Source organism: Saimiri boliviensis, chromosome 14, assembly GCF_048565385.1.
Source record: "Saimiri boliviensis isolate mSaiBol1 chromosome 14, mSaiBol1.pri, whole genome shotgun sequence".
NCBI classification, from domain to species: domain Eukaryota; kingdom Metazoa; phylum Chordata; class Mammalia; order Primates; family Cebidae; genus Saimiri; species Saimiri boliviensis.
Genome location: NC_133462.1, coordinates 40,838,879 through 40,866,010, shown reverse-complemented (window position 1 = coordinate 40,866,010; position 27,132 = coordinate 40,838,879). Strand labels below are relative to the sequence as shown.

The 27,132-nt window shown below is 47.7% G+C and overlaps 2 protein-coding genes and 1 non-coding gene across 6 annotated transcripts in view; 1 reads left to right on the top strand and 2 right to left on the bottom strand.

Moving 5' to 3' along the window:
- Positions 1-20,395, bottom strand: part of SAFB2 (scaffold attachment factor B2) — a 36,926-nt gene extending 16,531 nt beyond the window's left edge. Inside the window, exons 1-11 of the mRNA XM_010349504.3 lie at positions 20,098-20,395; positions 18,914-19,001; positions 12,863-12,927; positions 12,573-12,776; positions 9,789-9,845; positions 8,830-8,857; positions 7,415-7,925; positions 6,936-6,985; positions 6,310-6,410; positions 1,417-1,566; positions 1,211-1,323 (exon numbers count right to left, since the gene is read on the bottom strand). Of these exons, the coding sequence (XP_010347806.2) occupies positions 1,211-1,323; positions 1,417-1,566; positions 6,310-6,410; positions 6,936-6,985; positions 7,415-7,925; positions 8,830-8,857; positions 9,789-9,845; positions 12,573-12,776; positions 12,863-12,927; positions 18,914-19,001; positions 20,098-20,283 (1,553 nt within the window). The 5' untranslated portion in view covers positions 20,284-20,395. The remainder of the gene's footprint in view (positions 1-1,210; positions 1,324-1,416; positions 1,567-6,309; positions 6,411-6,935; positions 6,986-7,414; positions 7,926-8,829; positions 8,858-9,788; positions 9,846-12,572; positions 12,777-12,862; positions 12,928-18,913; positions 19,002-20,097) is intronic.
- Positions 14,290-14,428, bottom strand: LOC120362937 (U4 spliceosomal RNA). The gene has a single exon (XR_005578722.1). It is a non-coding gene; the product is annotated as a U4 spliceosomal RNA (small nuclear RNA).
- Positions 20,396-20,634: 239 nt separating the features above from the next.
- The window catches only part of SAFB (scaffold attachment factor B), a 45,975-nt gene continuing 39,477 nt past the window's right edge, over positions 20,635-27,132 (top strand). For all 4 annotated transcript variants that reach the window (XM_010349507.3, XM_010349505.2, XM_010349506.2 and 1 more), the window contains exons 1-2: positions 20,635-20,961; positions 23,862-23,946. In XM_010349507.3, the coding sequence (XP_010347809.1) occupies positions 20,773-20,961; positions 23,862-23,946 (274 nt within the window). In that variant the 5' untranslated portion in view covers positions 20,635-20,772. The remainder of the gene's footprint in view (positions 20,962-23,861; positions 23,947-27,132) is intronic.

Sequence of the window (27,132 nt, the reverse complement as noted above, 5' to 3'; positions counted from 1 at the left end):
CTCAAAACAGAAGCCAGTACTGGTGCTAAAAATATCTGTAATCCCAGCTACTCAGGAGGCCGAGGCAGGAGAATTGCTTGAACCCAGGAGGCGGAGGTTGCGGTGAGCCGAGATCGTGCCATTGCACTCCAGCCTGGGTAACAAGAGCGAAACTCCGTCTCAAAAAAAAAAAAAAAAAAAAAAAAATCAACAAGCCACACCTGCCTTGAAAGGTCTGTCCCTACCTCCATTTTGATTAAAGATATAAGTCACCCCTTTATAAAAATAGAACCTCAGACCCATGGTTCCCAACTACTAAGTCAAGGTACCCCAGGGAGCCACCATGAACTCACAGGGTGCCTTGGGATATTTTTAATTTTGAAGTAAACACAGCAATGCTTGCCATCTGTCAGACACAGCACCAACTACAAGCTCAAGGTCATTTACTCCAACACTAGATCATACTACATTCATTTGGATGATGCTTTATCTTCGAAAAACTGGGTTCCTGACAGTTGCTGTGATTAGTTAGTGAGAACTGTATGAAAATCAGCGTGGATGAGGAAATGATTCCAAGCTCTGAGAGGCTGTACTCATGAACCAGAATATGGAAAAGTACATAAAAAATAGTAGGTACACACACTTTCATTTTGTGGGTACTATTTCTTCAAAAGGCTACTATCAGGACATAAATACACACTGAAGATGATCTGTATCCACTTTTTAAAGACACAGGTTACTTCGTTAAATAGCTTTAAACAGAAAGCTGAAGACTGGCCAGGCATGGTGGCTCACATCTGTAATCCCAGCATTTTGAGAGGCCAAGGCAGGCAGATCACATGAGCTCAGGAGTTTGAGACCAGTCTTGGCAACATGGTGAAACTGCGTTTCTACAAAAAATGCTAAAATTAGCCTGGCTTGGTAGCGTATGCCTGCAGTCCCGGTTACTTGGGAGGCTGAAGTGACAGAAACACTTGAGCCTGAAAAGGTGAAGGCTGCGGTGCCACTGCATTCCAGCCAGACCAACAAAGTGAGTCACTGTCCCCCAAAAATAAATAAAAGCTGAATACTGAGGTGGCAGCAAAATACAAAAATCAGCGAAGACCCAAACGGGAATCTGGCAAGGCTACATGTGTAGAGGTGGGGACAGGTGTGTGGTTTTCAAGGCCCACAGCGGCTGCCCTTGCCCTCCTCCCGGGGATTCCAAGAGAGGTTTGAAAAATCACGTTACTTTTCAATTTTGATCTCCACAGAATGATGTCTGTCGACACTCGATAATTTTTCCTTCTTCACTTCGCACTCTTTCCTGTCAGACAGCTTTTTCCCAGCCGGTTCATTTTTGGCCTAAAATATAATACAGACAGAAATGACGTGTGGCCCACGTCTTCTCACTTGGAAACTCCATTTGCAAGTCACCACAGACGGGAACTGCCTCACCTTCTCTACAGAGATCATTCGTCCATGCAACTCAGTTCTGTGAAGATGGCTGATACACTTGGTCGCCTCGTCAGATGTCGACATGGTGACGAATCCATAGCATCGAGCACCTGGGCTGCGGGCATTCGTTACCACTTTGGCCCCGACAACCTTCATGAGAAAGGGCACTCTTACTCTCTCATACAAATGAGCACACAACTTGCTAACGTTATTACCTGACAATCAGAATCATCTTCACTATTTTTCACCTCTCCACATTTAGTTTTCCATTATTAGTTACTGAATTGGTTCTAATCAATCCTGACTTATCCAAATACAATTGCTTTTTTGTTGCGACAGTCTTGCTCTGTTACCCAGGCTGGAGTGAAGTGTCGTGATCTCGGCTCACCACAACCTCTGCCTCTCGGGTTCAAGAGATTCTCCTGCCTCAGCCTCCTGAGTAGATGGGATTACAGGTGCACACTGCCATGCCTGGTTAATTTTTGTGTTTTTAGTAGAGATGGTGTTTCTCCATGTTGGCCAGGCTGGTCTCCAACTCCTGACCTCATGTGATCTACCCAATTCTACCTCCCAAAGTGCTGGGAATACAGGAGTGAGCCACTGCACCCGCCACCAAATAGAATTTTTTGATACAAGATCAGTTATCATAATGGAAGCACACAAACATGCGAGGTTGCAAGATCATTAAACTTCATTACTCACAACTAATAACCAAAAGTCCTACCCAAAGACATCTTTTTCTCTATTTCCACTGTGCCCACAAACAGCTACTTAGAAATGGGGCTACTTAGAAATGCACCATCCACACCAGCTGGGCTCGGGAAAAGCTCCGACAAGGACGTGGACTGTGATGAATGTTCCCATGGGGGAAAGGACTTCCACTTCTGGCCAAGATGGGAGAACTAAGCACTGTCTTCCTGATCCTGGACATCAGGCTGCCTGGGACAGCAATCCCTGAGAGCTCCCTGACTAACCCCTGCTGGCTGCTTGGACTTCCCAGACCATGAGTTGGAGGACTGTAGGGGCAGGGTAAGACAGCACTGAGATTCTGAGACCAAGGCAGACAGAGTTAGCAGAACTAAGTATCAGAGAGGACACAGCCACACAGAGAGCTGAAGAGACCCACAAAGGGCTCCTCCCACCCAGTGCACGTGTTTCGGAGGAAACCAGAGGTTGGGACAGTGCTACCCGTAAGCAGCAGAGGGAACAATCACTGGGGGGTGGAGGGTGAGGGCTGGGGTGTATACTCAGGGCCACAGATGGTTTACTCTTCCCGATAGTCAGGGTGGAAAGGCTGGTAATTCACGTGGCAACAGAACTACTCAGAAGGCACTACCCAGTGGTGAGACAAAATCAGCCCAAACTGAAGGCTACTCTGGCTCTGATTCACAAAGCGCAAAAGCCTGACAAGGACCAAAGTGTCAAGTACCTTAGCGGTATACCAGAAAAAAGTTCAAGGGTATTTGTAGAGATACAAGCATAACTAGCACCAACAAAATACAATTCACAACATCCAGTAAAAAATTACCAGGCATAGGCTGGGCACAGTGGCTCATGTCTGTAAACCTAGCACTTTGGAAAGCCAAGGTGGGTGGATTGCTTGAGGCCAGGTGCTCAAAACTAACCTAGGTAACACAGAGGAAACACATCTCTACTAAAAGTTTCAAAAATGAGCTGTACACGGTGGTGTGTGCCTGTGGTCTCAGCTCCTCAGGAGGCAGAGGCAAATGGATCTCTTGAGCCCGAAATATCGAAGTAGCCAGTGAGCATCACTGCACTCCAGCCTGAGCGACACAGCAAGATCTTGTCTCTAAGGGAAAACAAAACAAAACAAAACAAACAAAACCCCAAGAAACTTAAAAGCAGCCAGAAGAAAAGAGAAAAATTGGGAACCGAAGAAACAAAGATTAAGTTAACCCAGAATTCTATACCCAGAAAAGATTTATTTCAAAATGAAGGCAAAGTAAAGACTTTTCCTGACATGCAAAAGAAACAACGCATCATCAGCAACTCCCAACTACAAGAAACGTTCAAGTCCTTCATGAGGAAGATGATCTCCGACTGTACAACAAAAAGCAATGAGGAGCACCTAGTGAGGTGAACATAATTTTTCCTGTCATTTCTGCATCTCTTTAAAAGGTGACTGTTTAGGCTGGGTGCAGTGGCTCATGCCTGTAATCCCAGCACTTTGGGAGGTCGGGGTGGGTGGATCATGAGGTCAGGAGTTCCAGACTAGCCTGCCCAACACAGTAAAACCGCGTCTCTACTAAAAATACAAAAATTAGCTGGGCGTGGTGGCGCACACCTGTAATCCCAGCTACTCAGGAGGCTGAGGCAGGGGAATCACTTGACCTCAGGAGGTGGAAGTTACCGTGAGCCGAGATCGCACCACTGCACTCCAGCCTGGGCCAAGCAAGTGAAACTTCAACTCAAAAAAGAAAAAAAAGATAATGTTCAAAGCAAAAAAACCAAACCACAACAAGTGAAAGCCAGTAACGGGTTCCTTCTTAAAGAGAAGTAAACTGTGTAACATCACAAAAATCAACGGGAGGGGAAAGGCAAGTATATTCCCACAGCTAGTGCACTACGCTGAAACCAGCAGAGCACCACTTGCAGGCAGACTGCAAGGGAAGATGTGTACTGTCATCCTACGAGTAGCCAGTAAATCACAACAGAGTTACAGCAAATAAGCCATCAGACATTAAAAGGACTCGACTCATAAAAAGGCAGATAAATGGGAAAAAGAAATCAATGAGCAAATATTATGAACAGAAAACAGCAAGAGAGCAGACTTAACACCAGCCCTACTGCCACTGGTGCGCAGAGGGAATGTTCCTTGAGACATGGGGTCCTGGTCTGTGACCCATCTCTGACTCAGCGGGTCAATCTGAATTAAGGCATCCCCCTTCTCTGGACCTCATGGCCCCAACTGTGAAACGACAAGGTGGAACCTACAGGCTCGAGGTTCCCATCAGACTCTGATGTCCTGGGGTTTTGACCACACAAATGGAGGAGTCCAGGCTCTGCCTGAATCTGTCCAGGGCCAAAAGGTCAGGAGACTCTGCCGAAACACAGATGCCAGTTCCCATATCAGAGTTGAAGCTCTGTTTTCTTCCCTCTCAAGGTCAGGGAGCTGGGCCAATGATGGGGTCATCCTCCATAAGGTTAATCACCCTTATGAGGACATCTCTTCTGATGACAGACAAAACCCAAATGAGAGCAGGCACCATGCTAAGGCTTTGCCCTCCACCCTGGAGTTTGTCACAGCAGCCTCTGCATGCTTCAGTCAAGCAGCTGAGCGGTGTCCTGCCCCTCTAGGCCTTCCTATCCTCCTGTTTTTGTCCAAAGCCGAGGCCCACGGGCAAGGCCAACGCTATCACTCACACCACGGCTGAAATGTCACTTCTTCAGTGAGGTCTGCTGAAGTCACCTCCCCAATCTAAACACTCTCCCACATGCACTAATGGTGAGCTCTAACCTTCCTCAACATGCTCATCACAACACATCCTGTTTCCTTCTTAAATGATCTTTTCCCCCTAGAATAAAAAAGATCTAATGACAGTGACCACACATCCATCTGCTTCTGCTTATTCATCAGTGTCTGAATGAAGTCAACTAACAACTGAATAAACAGGTTTACAGCTGTAAGAATTTCCTAAGCCCTTCTTAAACACATACACTGTTAGAAAGAATTTAACATAATGCTTTCTTTAGATCCTGTCTGCTTCTTAAGCAATGAAACACTAACCAACACCTGATCAGATGTCACAGACCTAGACAAAGGAATGCCTTCTACAGCCAAAAGGCTGCATCAGATCAGCCCCACTCTGCCTGGAATCAGGGCACCTTCCAGACACTAAGTGGTACTGAGCCTTCTCCCTCAGAAACCACCATTCAGAGACATCCAGGAAGACGAGGGCAGTGCCACCTGCTTATCAGAAGACCCTTCACTAGGTGCGATGGCTCATGCCTATAATTCCAGCACTCTGGGAGTCCAAACAGGCAGATCACATAGGTCAGGAGTTTGAGACCAGCCTGGCCAACATGGTGTAACCCTGTTTCTACTGCCTGTAATCCCAGCTACTTGAGAAGCTGAAGCATGAGAATCCCTTGAACCTGGAAGGTGGAAGTTGCAGTAAGACCAGATCACATCACTGCACTGCAGCCTGGGCAACAGAGCGAGATGCGGTCTCAAAAAAAAAAAGACTCTTACATTAATTAACTCCAAAGAGTGTCATCATTTTAAATTGCCCTCCTCAATTACCCAGGCTGGAGTGCAGGGGCACAATCTTGGCTCACTGCAACCTCTGCCTCCCGGGTTCAAGTGATTCTCCTGCCTCAGCTTCCTGAGTAGCTGGGACTACAGGCATGTGACACATGACCAGCTAATTGTTTTGTATTTTTAGTACAGATGGGGTTTTACCACATTGGCCAGGCTAGTCTCAAACACCTGACTTCAGGTGATGTACCTGCCTCAGTCTCCCAACTTATTCTTAAGGGAAAAAACTCAGCATGTCAGCTTTAAGTTTTGCATAGGACAAAAGACTATCAGTCTCTCTGAGACCAGTTGGAAGGAACACCAGAACACTAAGACAGAAGCTGTTTATATAACGCTGTTCTGAGTACTGCCGTGACAGGACCAACCTCCTGCCCCGCTGGGCACCCTGGTCACTCTAAGTCAGGAAACAAGACTGGGCGAGCTTTATTGTGGTTTGATTTTTCAGAGACAAGGTCTTGCTATGTTGCCCAGGTTGGTCTTGAACTGCTAGCCAGTGATTTTCCTGCCTCGGCCTCCCAAACTGCTGGGATTACAGCGGTGAAACACCATGCTCGGCAGAGCTTCCTTTTGAACTCTGAATCACAGTGGATGGTGTGCAGTGAGGGAATGCATACCTTCCCATACTTGCTGAAAAGGTTCTTCAGATCCGTAGCTCGTGTTGTGGAGGACAGCCCACTGACCCACAGGTTCCGACCAGAACTGCTGCCGACCCGACCTGGTGCAAAAGGGAGAGTCTCAGGCATCACCTCGAGGCCTAACAGGAAGCACGACCATTCTTAAGATTGCAGCCCTCTGAGAAAACCCTAGCACCGCTCAATCCCAACTGTTCTGACTCAATTTAATGCACACACACATGCCAACACACAGAAGGCTGAAAATCTGGACAGCAAAAACTGAGTTTTCTTACTCAAGGAATAATCATGCCCATGTCAGCTATCAACTGAAATGTCTTTTGATGATCAAATCTCGAAAGAGAGCAGTCTCTAAAAATCCCTGAAACATTCTTCAATGGGCAGAATTGTTCCTTTTTACTATCACATAAATGACAACAACAGAAACGTAAAATGCAGATGCTTGTGAACTTCTAAAACTAGTCTCTCGAGAAACCATTAGGTGGTTCATTCCAGTAGCCCATAATAAAACAATTAAATGACTGAATCCAAAGCATAGTTATCTCCAGTCCCCTCCTCCCAAAATAAGGAATCCATACATGGCTCCTACCACATAAGTTAAATCATACCTTTTTCATCTTTAATGATTGGCTTTATATCTTTTTCTTCCTTAAAAGAGCTAGAGACAAAACTTAATGTTACTCATACAGGAAAAAAATGAAAGAGAACAAAACTAAAAATATGATTATGTGCTAAAACTGAATACCTACCAGAAAATTAGTCTGAAATAAAATTTTAACAGGCACCTCTGCAAGCTTATATTGGAAAATCTGACACCAAAAATACAATGTCAGATTTATAAAAATAATTCGATTTAGCTGAAGATAATGATTAACAATTTAAGAACACAACCATGATAGGTTGAGAAAAAGAAAAGGAATTGAATCACCCATTAAAAATACACAAAGAGAAATAAAACATTCTTTAGAAGCAAAACTACAATTTCGTCAGTCTGGCTGGCCAATTGCAGAAAAAACAGCTTATGTGTGTCATTAAACGACCAATGAAAAGGAGATAGCGTCTGGTCTAAAACTGAGAAAAAACAAACCTCATTTTCTGATCAGCGCCCTCACTGGTTGAGGACTCTTTAGGAGCCGGAGGAACTTCATTACAAGCTTCAAAATCAAACTTCCTCCCGTCTTCTTTGCTATCTCTGGCTTCTGGGCTTGGGGCTTCCGTGGGCGCTTCCGCGAGCTCCTCGCTAGAGGCCTCCGCGAGCTCGGAGGCCGCACTACTCTGCTCAACTGCTGGCTCTAGCCCTACAGGTTCACAGTCCGTCCTCTCGCCATCGCCTGGCTGCTCCACGGGCTCCCTTTTCACTACCGCTAACAGGCTGTCTGCCTTGCTCGACTGAGCGTGTGCTGTTGACTCGCTGGCCAAATCTAAATCACCCTCCTCCGGATGGGCGCTGTCAAATAGGTCCTCTTCCTCCGCAAGCTTTCTGTCTGGCCCCACGCTACTTGTGTCCTGTGCAAATGGCTGCTCCAGCTCGGAACTTTCTTCTTTTACTGGCTCAGATTTACAAGTTTCCCCCAAAATGTCGAGTATTTTCTCATTTTCTACGGATTTAACAGGAATAGAATGGCACAAGGTTTAATTACCAGGGAAATAAAGCAATCACAAATGTGGAACTGGCACGGCTGCCACACTAACACGAAGAGAACTGCTAGCTACACAGAGATTGGAAAACCCGCGGGTACACAAGTTACACTGGTTACACTACCTGCGCTGTGACCGCCTCTAGGTAAGCCTCTACGCTACACGGAAGAGAAAAGGCCCCCACAGATTTAAACACCTACAACCACGCGGCTGCTTCTCGACAGTCTTCTTCGAGTTTTTGTTCAAGTCTGGGTCTTCTGATTTTTCCAATGTCCACAGTGCTGAACGGAATGTAATCATCATTCAATGACAGCTCAATTTCCATATTTCTTTGAATTTCGTTTAACAGAACAGTCCAACATGGGAATCAGAATCTCTTCTGACGGTAGGAGGTAAACGCAGTCCGGAAGGGGAATAGTATGTTGAAAATTTTCATGAAGAAACTCTGTTTCCTCTTCTGGAATCCAGTCACTTCTCAGGTGGTTAAGTGCCCTGACAACAGCTTTAACCTGCCTTAACTGCGTTAATCAAAACGACTGCAGCAAAATATCACAAGATCTGTTTCATGTGTAGAAACACATGGAGGAATCATGGGACGGGGGGGAATTAAACGCCACTCTACGTGGTTAGAGATGAAAGTAATCACTACATTGCACCAAATGTGTTTGACCTCAAGAAGCCAGAATGGCTCTTCCACAGATCTGGTGATACGAATGGGTTTCCAATCTCTGATCCTTGTATGATCTGGATTGTCCACCATTAGAATAATTTACAAGATCATAACACAGCTTAAAATATAGACAGCTTTAAAATAATTGTGTGAAAACTTTCAAACCATAAGTGTCGTGTTTCTTTTATCAGTACCTGGCTCCAAAAGAGGTTCTTCAATATCCTATTTAAAAAAGAAAAAGCAAATCCACATGTCACTTTAAACACAGGACAAACACATTTCCCCAACAAATACAGTTTTCAATCATCTGTGAATAAACGCCTGTTTCCACAAAACTTTCTCCTCTCAAAAAAATGTATTCCCTCCTACAATAACTTGATGAAAACCAGCTCATTTTGCCAGTTTCTTTAGTAGCAGCAGGTCCCTAGTGGCAACACTCAGTTTGTCCCTTTCTCCCAAGTCTGGGCCCTACACTGCCACACCACTCACCTCATGACCAAACTGACCTAGTGGCTGCTGCAGCTGATCATAGGAGAGGTCACAGTGGATTTATGAAAAAAAAAAAAAAAAAAAAAAAACTTCTCCTAAAAACTTATTTGTAACCGAAATCTGTTATAACAAAATGATCCCTCTACTCGGCTGAAAACCTTTCCAACATCTGGCTCACTTAGGACAATAGGTCCAACCCTTCTGGTGGCCCAGACTCAGTGAGGCGAGCCCAGCTGCTCTGCACCAAGACCTCTGGCTTCTCCCCAGCCCTGTGTGCTGCCCTCTCTCTCCTGCCTCAGAGCTGCCGCCCACCCCTTCTGCTATAAATTATTCTTTCCCTCTTCACCCGGCTAACTCCCAACCTACCACCAGCTCACTTCAGACACAGCTTCCCCTAGGAAGACTTCCAGGCACTCTTGAAACCCAACCCCTGACCTGCTCCCTCATCACACTTCTTTTCCCCTTCTGGTGATGTACGTGGTTTTATACCACTGCCCCTGTTAGACTGCCAGCCCTCAGACTGTTTCTGGTTTGCTAACCTCTTAACCCCTGCATCCAGCACAGTATTTAGTCATTTCTATATAGGTACACACTGCTCTTTCACTACGGAAAATCAACCACTGATTTAAAATTTCCAGTGATGCAGAATCAGATGGTAACTTACCGGAGTTACTTTGAAGTCCAACGATGAAGTTTCCAAAGTGTTCTCGAATCGTTCCACCTGAAAAACAAAATGGAAGATTACTTTGTGGAGACTGGAGCTGTGAAAACCAAGGCAATACCTCACTACATTCTAGGCAACTTGTGTGTCTACTTCCTTCATGGCACCTTTTGCCATCTGCAAGTCTACTGATGGGTCATTCGGTTCAGCACCTCCCTCTCCACCGGAACATGCACTCCAGGACTCTGCTCCGCCAGCGTCTCTGGAGTGGCTTGCAGGTGGGTATGCCCTGTGTGTGTCGGGTGAATGGATGATTCAATTTCCCAGGCAGTTTCTAAGCACTGGTGATTAACACATACTCCCCAACTACAGGATTTCCAAAGGGGAACTCCAAGCGACACACTCGGCACTCCTCCAATTTCACCTGGTAGCAATCCTCTTAAGGTAACACTACCTGGGTACTTTCTCCTAGCCCACTTTATTAGAAACAAACATCTAACTTGGTCATTTGCTCTCTTTACTGTACGCCAAACAAAAGAAAAATCATCTCTAAGTTTACTAAATTTGAAGCCCTTTTTAAGTGAAACACAGAAAGACCACTCCCAAATATTTTATTCTTTTTTCCTTTTCTAGATTTGAACCCATGACCTAGATGCCACCTTACCCAGAAAGTGCACACTCTGAAAACAGTTAGCACACAGCAGTGGCAGGCTGAGAAAGGAGACAAACCAGTTGCTCTGTGCTACACTAGGGCAAACGACGGTCAATTTGGAGGTGACTTTTGACCCTAAGGTTTAAGGTTCAGTCCTACAGGGGCATTTCCACCCCCAAGCTGAAAGCTGCAATGCCTTAAGGAAATAAAACAACCCACGGGGCACCTGACATCAGTCAGATTAAAAGGACAATCAGATCGAAGACAGTGACTGCTTGTAGTATTTGAACAGCCCTACCAGAGAGCTCTACACCAAAACACCAGAATTGAAAAGCTGGGAAAACCCTAACAAAGCAAAGATCCTCCTTCACATACAAGGATGCTCACAGTTGGTCCCTTTGGGGAGCAGGGTTGGCACTTGTCTGCACTGTACATCTTTTAATATAACTGCCTAACCTTGCTTAAAACAACGTTAAGAGGCCGGGCATGATGGCTCCGCCTGGAATTCCAGTACTTTGGGTGAATGGATTCCTTGAGGTCAGGAGTTTGGGACCAGCTTGGCCAACATGATGAAACCCCATCTCTACCAAAAATAAAAAAAGTTAACTTGGTGGCCTGGCACGGTGGCTCACATCTGTAATCCCAGCACTTTGGGAGGCTGAGGTAGGCAGATCACAAGGTCAGGAGATGAAAATATCCTGGCCCAATGTGGTGAAACCCCAACTCCACTAAAAATACAAAAACATTAGCTGGGCGTGGTGGCACAGACCTGTAGTCCCAGCTACTAAGGAGGCTGACACAGGAGAATCGCTTAAACCCAAGAGGTAGAGGATTCAGTGAGCCGAGATCACGCCACTGCACTCCAGCCTAACAACAGAGTGAGATTCCGTCTCAAAAAAAAAAAAAAACTGGCCAGGTGTGGTCGCACACACCTGTAATTCTGACTACCCAGGAGGCTGAGGCAGGAGAATTGCTTGAACCCAGGAGGTGGAGGTTGCATGTAGCGAGCTGAGATCTTGCCACTACACTATAGCCTAAGCAGCAACAGAGCAAGACTCTGACTCAACACACACACATACACACACATACACCACACACACACACACACACACACACACACACACACACACACAGAGAGAGAACACATTAACAGGAATATCTACATGATGAGATTAGAAACCGTTTCTGGGCCGGGCGCGGTGGCTCAAGCCTGTAATCCCAGCACTTTGGGAGGCCGAGGCGGGTGGATCACGAGGTCAAGAGATCGAGACCGTCCTGGTCAATATGGTGAAACCCCGTCTCTACTAAAAATACAAAAAAATGTAGCTGGGCATGGTGGCACATGCCTGTAATCCGAGCTACTCAGGAGGCTGAGGCAGGAGAATTGCCTGAACCCAGGAGGAGGAGGTTACGGTGAGCCGAGATCGCGCCATTGCACCCCAGCCTGGGTAACAAGGGCGAAACTCCGTCTCAAAAAAAAAAAAGAAACTGTTTCTGAGCCGGGGAGTGGTGGCTACCTCTAAAAAATAAAATTTTTTTTTTTTTTTTTTAATTAGCTGGAGATGGTGGTTTGCTGTGTAGTCTCAGGTATGCAGGATTGCTTGAACCTGGGAGGTTGAGGCTGCATTGAGTTATGATCACACCACTGCACTCCAGCCTGCATAGCCTGTTGTCTCTGAATAAATAAACAAACCATTTCTGTTTCTTAAAACTATTTTTTAAGAGAAAAAAACTAGCTGGGCACTCTGGCCTGTGCCAATAATCCCAGCTACTCAGGAGAATAAGTCAGGAGGATCTCTGGAGCCCAAGAGTTGAAGGCTGCCCTGGGTAACAGTGAGCTCCCATCTCAGAAAAGTAAAATCTTTTTAGTATGTCAGAGCTTTCTATTTTATGACTTATCACACGCTTTGAAAGTCTCTCCCAGACAATTATAAAAACATTCCCTAGTACTACAGAAAAGCTGTTAATCCCTGACCTACGCAGCATTTAAATGGACACGGTTCAACACCAGGGTTTAGACACCGAACTATGTGTACATGGTGATTTAGCTGTGTTCTCGCTCACAGGAGCAGCACACAAGCGCCAGGGTGCCTCGGGGCTACGGGCACATCCCGCCGTGTCTCCAAGTTACCTACAGCATGCTCTGGGAGCTGAGCCGGGACTTGTCTCAGCTGTGCAGCCACGTATTCTTTACTATCACAAAAGGAATCGAGCATGCCGTCCGCGCCATCCTCCCCAAACTCTGGAGCACCGCTATTCTCCACTTCGGTCTCATCTAGCACACTCATGTCCATCATGCCCATATTCTGCAGGTTCTCCAGACTTGCTTCCATGTCCTCCTGTAAAGAGGAAGAAGAGCCATCAAGGACCACCTGGACCAGGACGCAGAGCTGCTGCTTGTCATCTCCGTCCTGGCGTCACTTACCTGCCCATCTCTGGAATCGTCCTCCAGGCCGTTATCTTCTGCGCCTTCCTCCTCCATCTTCAGTCCTAATTACAGAGTAACTGTTCAGTCAGATAGCACTCAAGTTCTACCTCATAGTTTATGCAGAATAGATTTCAGTCTTAGAACACATTACAAGAGAAACTAAAAGTCTCCCCCTCCTGTCATGCATAATTTTGTCTCAATTGGTGTTCTAAGTAAGCCATCAACAGGGACATGAAAATCTAGGATCCCTGCTAGATTATCAGAGTAATCTGATTTTCTGTAAAATTCTGAAAGTTTCCAAATATTTCAAAAACACTCCAAACCTAAGAAAAAGATCACAAAAAAATGAGCAAAGGATAAAAACAGGCATTTTCAACAAACCAACAAAAAAATGCAATACCCATCTAGTAACCAGAGAATCCAACATAAAATAACATACTGAGTGACTGATCTGCTGGCTCTCCCTATATTCCACCCATCTCAAATAGGCCTTTGGCATTCTTCAACTCAAGAACCCTTTTTTTTTTCCCCAAGCCAAAAAGGCAAAGGCTGCCATAAAGTCAAGAATCATCTTGGGTTTTGTGAGCACAAAATATTTGGTAGAATTCCGCCAGGTACTGCGAAAGGAAGCTGGAGGGAATCAAGGGTGGAAACCTTGAGAATAAACTTGAGTCTTTGTAGGTATCAAAAACCTTAAAAATGTGCATACCCTTTGTTCCAGGAATTTGAGTCTTAGTATGTCTGATAAGGAGTCTGAAACATAGATATCTGTCCTATTATACCTGCTAAACACCCAAAAGGGAAACAAATTATGGCATATTTTCATTCAGATGTGGTTGACAACCAGGAGGAACGATTGGCAATGTCTGGAGGCATTCTTGGCTGTCAAGACTTGGAGGAATGCTACTGATGCTGGTCACGACCCTACAATGCACAGGATACTCTCCAACCACAGAGAATTATTTGCCCAAAGTGTCAAGAGTGCCAACGCTGAGAAACCTGTGGGACACCATCCGATGTCTCACGATATTTTTAAAGTTTATGCTTTTAAAGAATATTTAATGAAACAGAAAAAAAATGCCTCGTGTGGGCACAGTGGTTCATGCCTGTAATCCCAGCATTTGGGGAGGCCAAGGCAGGTGGATTGCTTGAGTCCAGGAGTTAAGAGGCCAGCTCAGGCCACACAGTGAGACCTCATCTCCACAAAAAATAAAAAATTAGCCAGGCGTGGTGTTATGCACCTGTAGTCCCAACTACTGGCGAGGATACTCTAACCCTGGAGGCTTAAGGCTGCAGTGATCATGCCACTGCACTCCAGCTGCGCAACAGAGTGAGACCGTATCTCTCTCTCACACACACCCACAAAGAAAACTCAAACATTAAAAAAAGATCTACTGTTCTTTTTTAATTTTATTTTTTATTTAGTCTCCACAGACTGTCAAAAACTGCCAATGCCGTCTATACTTCAAGTCATCTTGGCGGGTAATGGGAAAAGTCTTCCATTAGCAATGATCACGCCTTGGATAAACTTCATTGGCTACAATACTGCCACTGCGCAAAGCTGAAATATGTACTTTTCTTAAAAGCTAGTGTCTACCTGTATACATGCAAGTGTCAGGATATGTTTATAAAATCAAGGTGGCTATGGCCAAGATAATCATCAACAGTAGCTAAAATACTCAGGTAAGATTAGAGAGAATTTTATTTTCACATGCACACTTTTTACATTTTCTAAATTATCTGAAAACTGAACATGGAAAAACCTGCAGTCTATATCTCAAGTCTCGCTCACCACTGTTATCAATAATCCCTCAAGAAATGCAGTTTAATTACATGCCACGCACTGTTAGCTTTTTCCAGTCTATCGTTTAAGAAGCCTAACAACGCTAGCCAGTTTTATTATCTGCATTTGACACATGAGAATCTGGTTGCACTCCAAAGCTGGCACTCCGAAACTCAGCTGTCCCACTTCCATTATATCTAAATACAGCATATCCTTTTGAAACACGTTGTCTAAAAATGTTTGGTAATTGCACCCAATTTCTAGGCCCCTAAATAGTAGCCTGCAGTGCCCACACAGGACGGAAACAGGAGAAATGCTGACCGAAAAGCCAACTCGGCGCAAGCAGGCGACACCCTGACCCCAGCACCTGGCCTGGGCCAATGAAAAGTTGCCACTGTCAGGGACACAGATATAAGAAAATCCAACTTTGGCCAGGCGTGGTGGCTCACACCCGTAATTCAAGTACTTTGGAGGCCAAGACGGGTGGATCACCTGAGGTCGGGAGTTCAAGACCAGCCTGACCAACATGGTGAAACCCCGTCTTATTCTAAAAAAAAGAAAAAATAATAGAAAATCCAACTTTAATCCCACATAGCATCTAAAACTTAAAATTTTAATCAAAGTTTTACTTTTTTGTAAAACCCACCTACAATGTTGCCCAGGACTCCTCACCCAGGTGAAGACTCTTCCGCTGGTTTATAGTGAGGATGCTTTCCCTCAACAAGTCTGGCTACTTCGGCTTTGGCACGGAAGCAGTTACCAGTGAGTTCCCAGAGTGAGCCCAACTTCGGACTCCTTGAACGCTGCTGCACAGTGCTCAAAACAGACCTCAACTGGTTAACTCCTCCTGACCTAACAGTTGTGTGGAATCACAGGACCTAACTGTAACCACAAAGTCATACAGCTCTGGCGCTTTATACATCAGCCATGTGCCCTGACACCTCTAGAGAACATGAGCGGCTCATGGCGGAAGACTGGGCCCTGAGGGGGCTGAGCTCTGCCTGAAGACCTGTGCTCTCTCTGGGCTTGGCGACTTCTCTGAAGAAGGAATGGGAAGGGACCAGAAGCCCTTCTAATCCTCAGCAGAGCTGAGGCTACAAATGTTCTTTTTATAGCAATGAAAGAATTATCACGCAAGCTTTCCTGACAAAACACTAACTCCAAGTAGTTTTGAACTGACCTAAGCTTTAATCTAGACATTCAGGCAGGTCTTCAAAGCACTCAGCTAAAGTTTAGTTTTTCTAATGATGCAAAGATCATTAAAAATGATCCCTGTTAGGCCAGATGCAGTGGCTCTCACCTGTAATCCCAGCACTTTGGGAGGCCAACGTTGGAGGATCACTTGAGGCCAGGGGTTCTACACCAGCCTGGCCAACATAGTGAAACCTCATTTCTATAAAAAAATACAAAAAATTGGCCGGGCGCGGTGGCTCAAGGTTGTAATCCCAGCACTTTGGGAGGCCGAGGCGGGCGGATCACGAGGTCGAGAGATCTAGACCATCCTGGTCAACATGGTGAAACCCCGTCTCTACTAAAAATACAAAAAATTAGCTGGGCATGGTGGTGCGTGCCTGTAATCCCAGCTACTCAGGAGGCTGAGGCAGGAGAATTGCCTGAACCCAGGAGGCGGAGGTTGCGGTGAGCCGAGATCGCGCCATTGCACTCCAGCCTGGGTAACAAGAGCAAAACTCCGACTCAAAAAAAAAAAAAAAAAAAAAAAAAAAAATACAAAAAATTAGCCAGGCGTGGTGGTGGGTGCCTGTAATCCCAGCTACTCGGGAGGCAGAGGCTGCCACGAGCTGAGCTCAAATCGTGCCACTGCATGCTCCAGCCTGGGCAACAAGAGCAAAACTCCATGTCAAAAACAAAAAAAAGAAATGATCCCTGCTAAATTCTTACTAAAAGCCAAGGATATTTTGAGTAGTAAGTCCTGAACTTCAGTTTTAAATGAATATCACATAAAAAATCATTTAAACTTGGCCGGGCGTGATGGCTCATGCCTGTAATCCCAGCACTTTGGGAGGCTGAGGCGGGCGGATCACCTGAGGCTGAGAGTTTGAGATCAGCCTGACCAACATGGAGAAACCCCATCTCCACTAAAAACACAAAATTAGCCGGGCGTGGTGGTGCATGCCTATAATCCCAGCTACTGAGGAGGCTGAGGCAGGACAATCACTTGAACCCAGGAGGCGGAGGCTGTGGTGAGCCAAGATCATGCCACCTCACTCTAGCTTGAGTAACAAGAGCGAAACTCCACCTCAAAACAAACAAACCAATCTTTTAAACTTTATGTTAAGCAGTTTCCCCAACCATTAAAAAAAAAAAGAAATTTCAGATCATGGGTAACTGAAACCCCAGTAGAAAGAAACTAAGTCTCCTGCTGTGGACCAGTCTCTCATTCTGAATCTGCTCAGTCAGGCTTTCTAGCTGAAATACAGTCAGTCACAAGAACAGTAAAAACACATCAATGTTTCAAAATTAAATTGTAACTTAAGCTCTTGCAGCCTAACTACAAGATTTAACCTTTCAAACCACATGCACACTTTTTTTTTTGAAATGGAGTTTCACTCGTTGCCCCGGCTGGAGTGCAATGGTGCGATCTCAGCTCACCGCAACCTCCACCTCCCTGGTTCAAGCAATTCTCCTGCCTCAGCCTCCCAAGTAGCTGGGATTACAGTCATGCGCCACCACACCCAGCTAATTTTTCTATTTTTAGTATAGATGAGGTTTCTCCATATTAGTTAGACTGGTCTCGGACTCCCGACCTCAGGTGATCTGCCCACCTCGGTCTCCCAAGGTGCTGGGATTATAGGCGTGAGCCACAGCGCCTGGCCCATGCACACTTTTAAACAGCTTTGTTTTTTGTTTTTTGTTTTTTTTGAGACAGAGTTTCGCTCCTGTTACCCAGGCTGGAGTGCAACGGCGTGATCTCGGCTCACCGCAACCTCCGCCTCCTGGGTTCAGGCAATTCTCCTGCCTCAGCCTCCTGAGTAGCTGGGATTACAGGCACGCGCCACCATGCCCAGCTAATTTTTTGTATTTTTAGTACAGACTGGGTTTCACCATGTTGATCAGGATGGTCTTGATCTCTTGATCTCGTGATCCACCCGCCTCAGCCTCCCAAGGTGCTGGGATTACAGGCGTGAGCCACCGCGCCCAGCCCTTAAACAGTTAATGTATTACAAAACACATTAGGAAGAAAAAGCTGTTAAAAATGCTACCATTTTTTTCCACTTTTTAAGCAGTGATCCTCCACTGCCAGAATAAAGCACTTTTTCAAGAAAACAGGCCCACTACACAGGAAACCTAAATTATATTATGCTTATCACCGTAAGACCTAACAATGAGAACAATACCAATTACGGCAGTCAAAGCTTCAAAGTGTTATGGAATACAGTCCTTCCAGAAATAAGCACTATCAGTCATAAACAGGACTGAAGTATCTATACATGTCAAAACACAGATGAACCTTTAACATTACATGCTAAGTGAGAGCTGATGCAAAAGGCCCTACATCATGCAATTCCATGTACATGAAATGTTCACAACCGGCAAATCTATAGGGACAGAAAGTGGATTAGTAGTTGCCGGGGACTGGAGAGAGAAAAGAATGGGGACGAGCTTCTAATGAGGACAGGGCTCCCTTTTGGGGTGAGAGTGAACATCCAGGAGACAGTGGTGGTGGACGCAGAGCCTTGTGTACACACTGAAGTGTACACCTTAACCTGGTGATTTTAACAGTCTGTGAATTGAATCTTCACGTTCAAAAACCGTAATAGTTAAAAAAAAAACCAAAAAAACAAAAAAACAAACAAAAAAAAAAAACAAGGCTGAGTGCAACGACCCCAACGATGTACTCTGGATCCTAGAGAAGCTGAGTTCTATTCAGTCTCGGGTCGGTGTCCTTTTCCTTGGGTTAAGACCTATTCTTTGAACCAGAAAGGAAGCCAAGTGGTTCCTCAGACCAGCAGAATCAGCTTTCAGAACTTGCCCTGCTCTAGCTGACTTTTAATCCCAATGGCCGAAGCTGAAACGTTCCTCATATTTTAATTGTACTTGGCACCTATACACCTCTTTCCTGCCGCCTGGGTCCTTGACACTGCTCCCTGTCAGGGGGTGAAGAGCAAACAAAGCTAACTCTTAGAGGGGGACACGGAAGATGTGGAAATTCTCCCAGCCTAAAGGGCAGGAAGAGCGCTACACACCAGTTCTCTAAATTCTCTACAAACTCAAGTCCCAAGCAGTGTTTAAGTACAAGTGGATACCTTTAACATATCTCTTTGCTGACTTCCTGCTGGTGGCTTCTAACTCGATGCCCATTTCATCAGGATCTTGCCCCTCTTCTTTGACCGCCTATTAGGGAGAGATGAGTTTTACAACATGATTAAGAGCTGCAGGGCACACACTGTTCCTCACAAGTAACAACTTCCCGTGCAACAAAGGCTTGCGGGCAGTTGCAGAGAGCAACTCTGGGTCAGCTGTCTGGGCCGCAAGCCCAAAAGGCGGAGGAGGAATCCCGGACGACTTGGGTCTCTCTGGGTCCAGAGCTCAAAAGACAAAGGAGAGGAAGGCTGTGGGCACGAGCTCCAGAACTGGGGTCAAGGACCAGTTCCCAAATGGCAACTCATCTGGCCCCTGCCCAACTTTCGACTTTGAAGTTTTACAACGGGACCCATTAGAACAGAGAGGCTGCACTTGGCCCGGGCTCGGTGAAGAGCTGGCCACCCAGCCTGGGGAGACTCAACAGGTCCCTCGGCGCCTGCCACCTGCCTGGCGCAGGACGGGGCACTCACAAGCTCCCTCCCCATGCTCAAGGAGTTTGTTCCAGTTGCGGAGACAGACAGTCCCCACCACGTTAAGCATTTTGCATTTAGCCCCCTGCATTTAGCGAGGTGCCACCAAAACGCAGGAAGACCTGGCCTTAGGGAGGGCGCTCAGGAAGCTGATGGCTCAGGCAGACCCAAAATGACAACAAGGGGCCGGCCAGAAGATCTGGGGGACCTGGGGGGACAGCTTCGCAAATGCCAAGGCTCTAGGACAGAAACAAGTACCGCCCCCTTTCCCGTAAAGGCTCAGGAGTCCGCCAGGCACCCATTCTCCAGAGGAGAAAACTGAGGCATAGAAAGAAAGGCGCTTGTCCAAGGTCGCAGAGCCAAGCTCGAACGCGCGCCCCAGGAGGGGTCGTGGGGCCACCTTGGTAGCCGACGAGACCGGACGTTGAGCGCGCCTGTGAAGAAGTGGAGGAAGGACAGGAAGGGAGGCACAGAGAGGGGCGGTGACGGGCCAAGGTCACACAGCCGGCCCCTTGAGTGCCCGACAGCTCGGGCCGGGGTCCGTCAAGATGGGGGGCGGGCCCGGGGCGCCCCCGGGTCCGGGAGCCGCGGTGACAGGCGCTGGCGGGGGCGTGCCTGGGCCTCCTGCGCCACCCCCGAGCCCCGCGCCGCCTCACCTTCTTGAGCCGCTCCATCAGGACGCTCTTGTTGCCGCCCGTGTCCAGGTTCCGCTTCTTCAGCTCCGCCCGCAGGTCGATCACCCGCAGTTCACTAAGCCGCCTCGTCCCGGTCTCCGAAACGCCTGGGCCGAGAGCAACCGTGCCAGGGCCCGAGTCGCCCGACCCCGGCAGAGTCTCCGCCATCGTCGCTTTCCCGTCTTTGCCAGCGACTCAATGGCACACCGCCGGCGGCTGTAGCGGCTCTGAGCACAAAATGGCGCCGCCTAAGAGGAAAACGCACTCGTTTCCTCCCGCCCCGCTTTGCGGCCGCGCACGCGCACGCGCACCGCCCCACCAGCGTTCTTAGCAGCAAGGTCGCTCGCGCGTCGACCAACCGCGCGTTCCCCGGCACAACGCGCATGCGCTGAAATTGCAGCACGCATGCGTCCGGGCCGTTCTCGGAGAGCAGCTGGCGAGACGCAACGCGTCTGCGCACGTCCCTGCGTTATTCGCGCTGCGCATGTGCAGATGCTACCAGGATATTCGACCCTGCGCTTGGTGCGCCTGCGCAGAAACGAGGCGCGCCGGGGCGAGTGGAGCGGTTCCATCGCAGGCGGCGCCATTTTGTGCTAGGAGCCTGATAAAACCGGCCCGGTTCTGTGGAAAGTGGGCGGTGGAGCCAGGGTCCCTGGAATGGCGGAGACTCTGTCAGGCCTAGGAGATTCTGGAGCGGCGGGCGCGGCGGCTCTGAGCTCCGCCTCGTCAGAGACCGGGACGCGGCGCCTCAGCGACCTGCGAGTGATCGATCTGCGGGCGGAGCTGAGGAAACGGAATGTGGACTCGAGCGGCAACAAGAGCGTTTTGATGGAGCGGCTGAAGAAGGTGGATTTGGGGCCCCGAGGGCGGGCACGGGGTGCGCCTGGGGTCGTCGGGGGCGCGACGGTGCCTCGCGGGCCCTGGCGTCCGCCCCCGACCCCGTTCGCGGCCTCCCCGCACCTGGCGGTCTCGTGTTCCCCGGCTCCTCCTAGGCCCCGGCGGGAGCGAGTCCTTGGCCAGCTGGGCCTGGGTTCAAATCGTAACGCCGCATTGGGGCCGGGAGAACCAGAAAACGGGCACGCGTGCGGGAGAAGCCGTGACGGGTGACATCGTCCACCGAGAGGAGGGTTCTTCCCTCGTCTCGTCCCCGCCTCCATAACTGGAGGTGGGGGGGGGACCCTGAAACCCTCACTTTGCAGGCGAGGGGAAGGGACTCGGCCAAGGTCACACGGCCGAGGACGGGCGGCGTCGGAATTTGAACCCGGGCTCTGGGGTTCCTGAGCTGCGGCTTGGTTTCCCCGGGGAGGCCGAGCAGCCTGACTCGGGGGTTGATTGACGAAGGAAGCCCCTTAGGACCTTCTCAGAGGGAAAAGTCGAAAAGACAACCCCGTTTTCGCGGGTGGCGGTGCCGGCCCGGGGAAGTGGCTGCAGGAGGGAAAAGGCGTGGACGGGAGCGACCCGGTGTGCGGGGAGGGTGGGCTTTCCACCCAGCCCAGGACCTCGCGGGCGGCGGCCGAGCCCGGGCTCCCCCAGGGCGGTCTCTCTGGACTCGGGACTCGCCAGGTCTCGGTGGCCTGATCTTGGGCGAAGAAGACCTTGAACCCCTTCTGAGTGCCTTTTTTTTTTTTCCCTATTGTAAGTAGAAAAAGCGACGAGGCTTTGGTTTGAGGATTGAATAAGGTTGCGTGCAGCAGGCTTGGCGTGCTGCCGGGCGCCTGTAAACACTCGGTGTGTGGTTGTCATCACGATTCGCTTCTCCTCTCTATGCACCTCGAGTCCTCACCTTGCAGATTGGGGGCTCCGAGTTCTACCTTGGGGGATTCAGAGGGATGCCTTGGAAAAGCAGAGTCGAGTAAAGGTTGGCCACCTTCCGCTTCTCCTGCGCTTTCTTTATCCCTGTCGGTTTCTTTCTCTGCCTTTCTTCCACCTGGCCACTCTGGGACTCCTTCCCTATGGTTGCTCCGCCTGGCTGCCCACCCCCAACGGCCTCTGGGGCTGGTGACACATTGCACCATCCTGGCTCCGTAACTACGGAGATCACAGGCTTTATTATTAATTGGTGATGAGGCGAAGTAGGGATTTTTTTTTTTTTTTTTTTTCCTCCGAATGAGAAACCCTGGGGTCAGGAGTGGATGGTTGTCTTGCCCAGAGTCACATGGGCTTTTTAAAATTTGCTCAAGCCTGTGTGTTTCTCTTCACTGGATTCTCTGTTTACTCAGACAAAGCAGGAAGTTCATTGATCTACATAGTTACCCAGAGAAAATGCAGAGTGGAGATTGCGCTGGGCAGGTGTGGTGCCCCAACCCCAGGGCCTTCAGTAAGCTAAACGGAGAGAATTTCTTCTTTTTTTCTCCCAGTCTGGTGCATGGGCCTGCAAAGCTGCTTGGATGGCACTGAACCCTTATGTCAAGCTGGTGACTGAGACTTCCATCACTCACTATTAACTCTGAGAGCACAGATTTGTTCCTCTTTCCCTCTCCTTCTTTGCATTGTCTTCAAGATGTGGTCCCAAAACACAGTACAGCCAGCCCATGTTCGGTCTGCCGCTTGCCCATGCCAGTCTGGAGTTTGTGATCCCCATCTCTTCCCGCTCCTGTCTTCCTGTTGGTGTCCTTTTCTTGGTTTACTTTTCCAGGAAGGGCAAAAGAGCACAAGGTGGAAATGGGACATCTCCTGCCTAGGGCATTGCTTCTCTTCTCCTGGTGATGTTTCACAATTGTCTGTCCAGGGAAAAGGGTGAGGGACTTTGTGATTGTACTTTTCCTTGATCCCAGGAAAGAACTTCAGTCCCTTGTCTGGCTTCTGAGAGGAGAGATTTTGTTGCTGTGGGTAAAGATGAGTTGTGGAATCCCCAGGCCCGATCTCAATCAGACTTACTCAGCTGGGAAACTTTGAGGCTTCCAAACCTTTGTAGATAAAACACAGTACATGAGATAACGTAAACAAAACTTGTGCTTGTGGGATAGAAGAGTAAAGACTGAAAAAGTTATCAGTAAAACTTAACCTGAAGCCCAGATTTCAGGGATGCCATCGTGATTGACATATTGGGAACTAATGGCTTGGTTGGTGCCAGGCACTGTGATGAGTGTGGGCGCAGTTGAAATGAATGACAGAGTCTTGGGATGGGAGGCTGGGCGTGCCTAGAAATTCTTATTATACAGTATCCAATGAGGCATGATCACGTGGTGGTTGAGAATGAGGTCTTTGAAGTCAGTTGTGAATGTACATGATAGGCATCAGATGAGGTGATGCATGTCGTGACGGGTGTCATGTATAACGCCCAGTAGGAACCCAGCCAGTGAGCATTAGTATTCCATCCACACGGTACTGAGTACAGGCACGGCGTGGAGAGAGTCCCTGGAGGGTTAAGAATATTTTGTGGGTAAAGTCTGAAGAAATTGAAGAGCGTGCCTTTCCCTTTTTGAGTTCTGGGCTTAGGAAGAAGATGAACCAGATAAGCCTACTGTTTGTTGAGTGCTTCCAATTTCATGGCTAATAGAGTCCTCACAAACACTGAGTACCTAAGTAAACTCGCCTGGCACCACCCAGCTAAGAACTGGTGGCGTCAGTCAGTCTCTACTGTATAGCAAGAGAACAGATGAGTGACTGGGCCAGAGGCCCTGGGTGATGAGGGAGGCAGCACCTTTTTGATCTTAAAAATACAGTTTCCTTGTCACTTGAAGGCCCTCTGGAAGCAGTTTGCATGCTGGCTTTTTGAATCAACTTTACTTTTCTCTTCTTTTTAGGCAATTGAAGATGAAGGTGGTAATCCTGACGAAATTGAAATTACCTCTGAAGGAAACAAGAAAACACCGAAGAGGTCCAGCAAAGGTATGGAATATTTCACCAGCAAGTTTAAGTTAAAAGCTTTCTTCAAAACGAATTCATTGCTAATGTGCCTTGTTTACTTGTCTGTGTGTTGGACTTGTGAACCACTCTGAATTGGGAGCCTTCAAAAAAGCTTTGCATTTTCTTCCGATCTCTACTGTGTTTTGTTACCTTGGTATCTGGGAGTTCCAACAGAGGATGGAAGGAGTATTTTCTCCCTTATTTTCCTCTGTAGATTGTCAGAGGTCCTTAAATAAGGAGTCTTTAGGGAGCCAGTCACAGTGGCAAGTGCCTGTAATCCCAGCAGCTCAGGGGGCCCCTGTGGTGGGAGGATCACATGAGCCTAGGAGTTCAAGACCAGCCTGGACAACATAGCAAAACCCGTCTCTACAAAAAAAGTTTTAAAGGCCAGGTGTGGTGGGGCATGCATCTGTGCTGCTTGAGAGGCTGAGCTGGGAGGATTACCTGACCCGAGGAGGTTGAGATCAACTTGAGCAACATAGGGAGACCGCTATCTCTAGCGAAAAAGAAATTAGCCAGGCACTGTAGTATGTACCTATGGTCCCAGCTACTTTGGAGTTTCAAAAGGGAGGACCACTTGAACCCAGGAGCTCAAGCCTGCAATGACCTATGAATGTGCCACTGCACTCCAGCCTGGGTGACACAGCAAGACCCAGTTTCTTTAAAAAAAAAAAAAAAAAAAGGCCGGGCACGGTGGTTCACACTTGTATATCCCAGCACTTTGGGAGACTGGTTGGGAAATTAGCTGGACGTGGTGGTGTGCGCCTGTAGTCCCAGCTACTTGGGAGGCTCAGGCAGGAGAATTGCTTGAACCCGGGAGGCAGAGGTTGCAGTGAGCCAAGATCATTCCACTGTACTTTAGCCTGGGCTACAGAGCAAGACTCTGTCTCAAAAAAAAAAAAAAAAAAAAAATGCTGGGCACAGTGGTTCACACCTGTAATCCCAACACTTTGGGAAGCCAAGGCAGAATAGTTTTAATCTAGGAGTTTGAGACCAGCCTGGGCAATACACCAAGACCCTGTCTCTATCTGCTGCCAAAAAAAAAATTAGGCATCGAGGTACACATTTGTTTTCCCAGCAACTTGGGAGGCCGAGGCGGGAGGATCATTTGAACCCAGGAGTTCAAAGTTGCACTGAGCTATCATGGTGCCACTGAACTCCAACCTTGAGTCCAAAAAGAGTGTTTAGGACTGCTTGAGCCTCCTATTGCTCAGACTTGTTGAAAATAACATCCCTTTTAAACACCACCTGGCAAAAACAGAATTGTCACTTTAACATTTCTTTTAAAAACTGCTTATACAGGCCAGGCTCAGTGGCTCACGCCTGTAGTCCCAGCCCTTCGGGGGGCCGAGGTGGGCATATCACCAGGTCAGTAGATCAAGACCATCCTGGCCAACATGGTGAAACCCTGTCTCTACTAAAAATACAAAAATTAGCTGGATATGGTGGCACACGCCAGTAATCCCAGCTACTCAGGAGACTGAGGCAGGAGAACTGCTTAAACCTGGGAGGCAGAGGTTGCAATGGGCTGAGATCATGCCAGTGCATTCCAGCCTGGGCAACAGAGTGAGACTCTGTTTCGGGGAAAAAAAAAGAAAAAAGAAAAAACTGCTTAGACAGTAAAAGTCACATTCCACATGATATGACTCCGACCATCTTTCCGAAATCTCCCTTACCCCTCCTCCACACCCTGTGCTTTAGTCAGGCCCTGAACACGTGATCTACTCTACTGGCTCTGTGACTTCTCTCTGCCCACCCTTCCCCATCTGTCTGCCTTAGAGACCCAGTTCCTCAAAAGACTACTGATCGATCCCACCAATAGCAACTCATCTCTTTAGGTCCTCTGTTCTCCCATGGCATAGTCCCTTATCCCTTGGTTTAATATTTATTTCGTCATGCCTTCTGTCAAGACCAGATTGTTGAGGACTGGATCTGTGTCTTGCTTATTTTCCCTTCCCCCTCAATGGTTTAACTTGATAACACTCAACTACTGGCTTAAGAAAGAATCACCCAAGGCTGGGCACGGTGACTCACACTGTAATCCCAGCACTTTGGGAGGCTGAGGCCAGTGGATCACCTGAGTTCAGGATTTCGAGACCAGCCTGGCCAGCATGGTGAAACCCCGTCTCTACTAAAAATACAAAAATTAGCTGGGCATGGTGGCGGGCGCCTGTGATCTCACCTACTTGGGAGGCTGAGTCAGGAGAATTGCTTGAACCCAGGAGGCGGAGGTTGCAGTGAGCAGAGATTGCGCCATGGCAACAGCAAGACTCCATCTCCCGCAAAAAAAAAGAAGTAGCCAAAGCTGAGCCTGTGGACCGAATGTTCTCCTGGTTCGTGTAGTATTCCCTGTCTGAAATGCTTGGGACCAGAAGGGTTTCAGTTTTTGGATTTGCAATATTTGCATACACAATGAGATATTTTGGGATTGCGACGCAAATCTTAACACTAAATTTGTTTCTTATATACCTGAAGATAATTTTATACCGTATTTTTGACAATTTTGTGCGTGAAACAAAGCTTTCACTAATGTTTTGACTGCGACCCACCACGTCAGCTGTGGAATTTTCTACTTGTGGCAGTATGTCAGTGCTCAGAAGATTTCAGAGTTTTAGATAGGGATGCACAACCTGTAATTGAAGGCCTTGTTCTCAGAGCCCAGAACTCAATGAGATAATACTTGATGGTGAAATACTGGGTTTAAATGTCTGAGGGCGGGCCCCAGTGACAGCCGCAGTGTTTTGGGTCAGCACTGGGAGCAGAGCAGAATGAAGTCACTTCTGTGGTTCACGATGCATTGTGTGCTTTTGCCTTTGCCCAAGTGAACTTCTGCCAAGGCAAAGAGTCCCAGGAAGTCAATGGAGAAAGAAATTATAGTGGGAAAAAATGGAGCCTGTGGATCACCTTTTTTGTTTTCCTTTTCCTTCTGACAAAAGCAAGTGCTTGCACTACCGGCTTTGGTTGTTGTTGTTTTGTTTTTGAGGTGGGGTCTCTGTCACTCTGATGGAGTGTAGTGGCTCAGTCATGGTTCACTACAGCCTTGAACTCCTGGGCTCAAGCCGTGCTTTCACCTCAGCCTCCCAAAGCGTTTAGATTTCAGGTGTGAGGCACTTCGCCCAGCAGGTTTTAAAATACATGCAAGGGAGTAAAAAGCAGAAGTTTAATCAC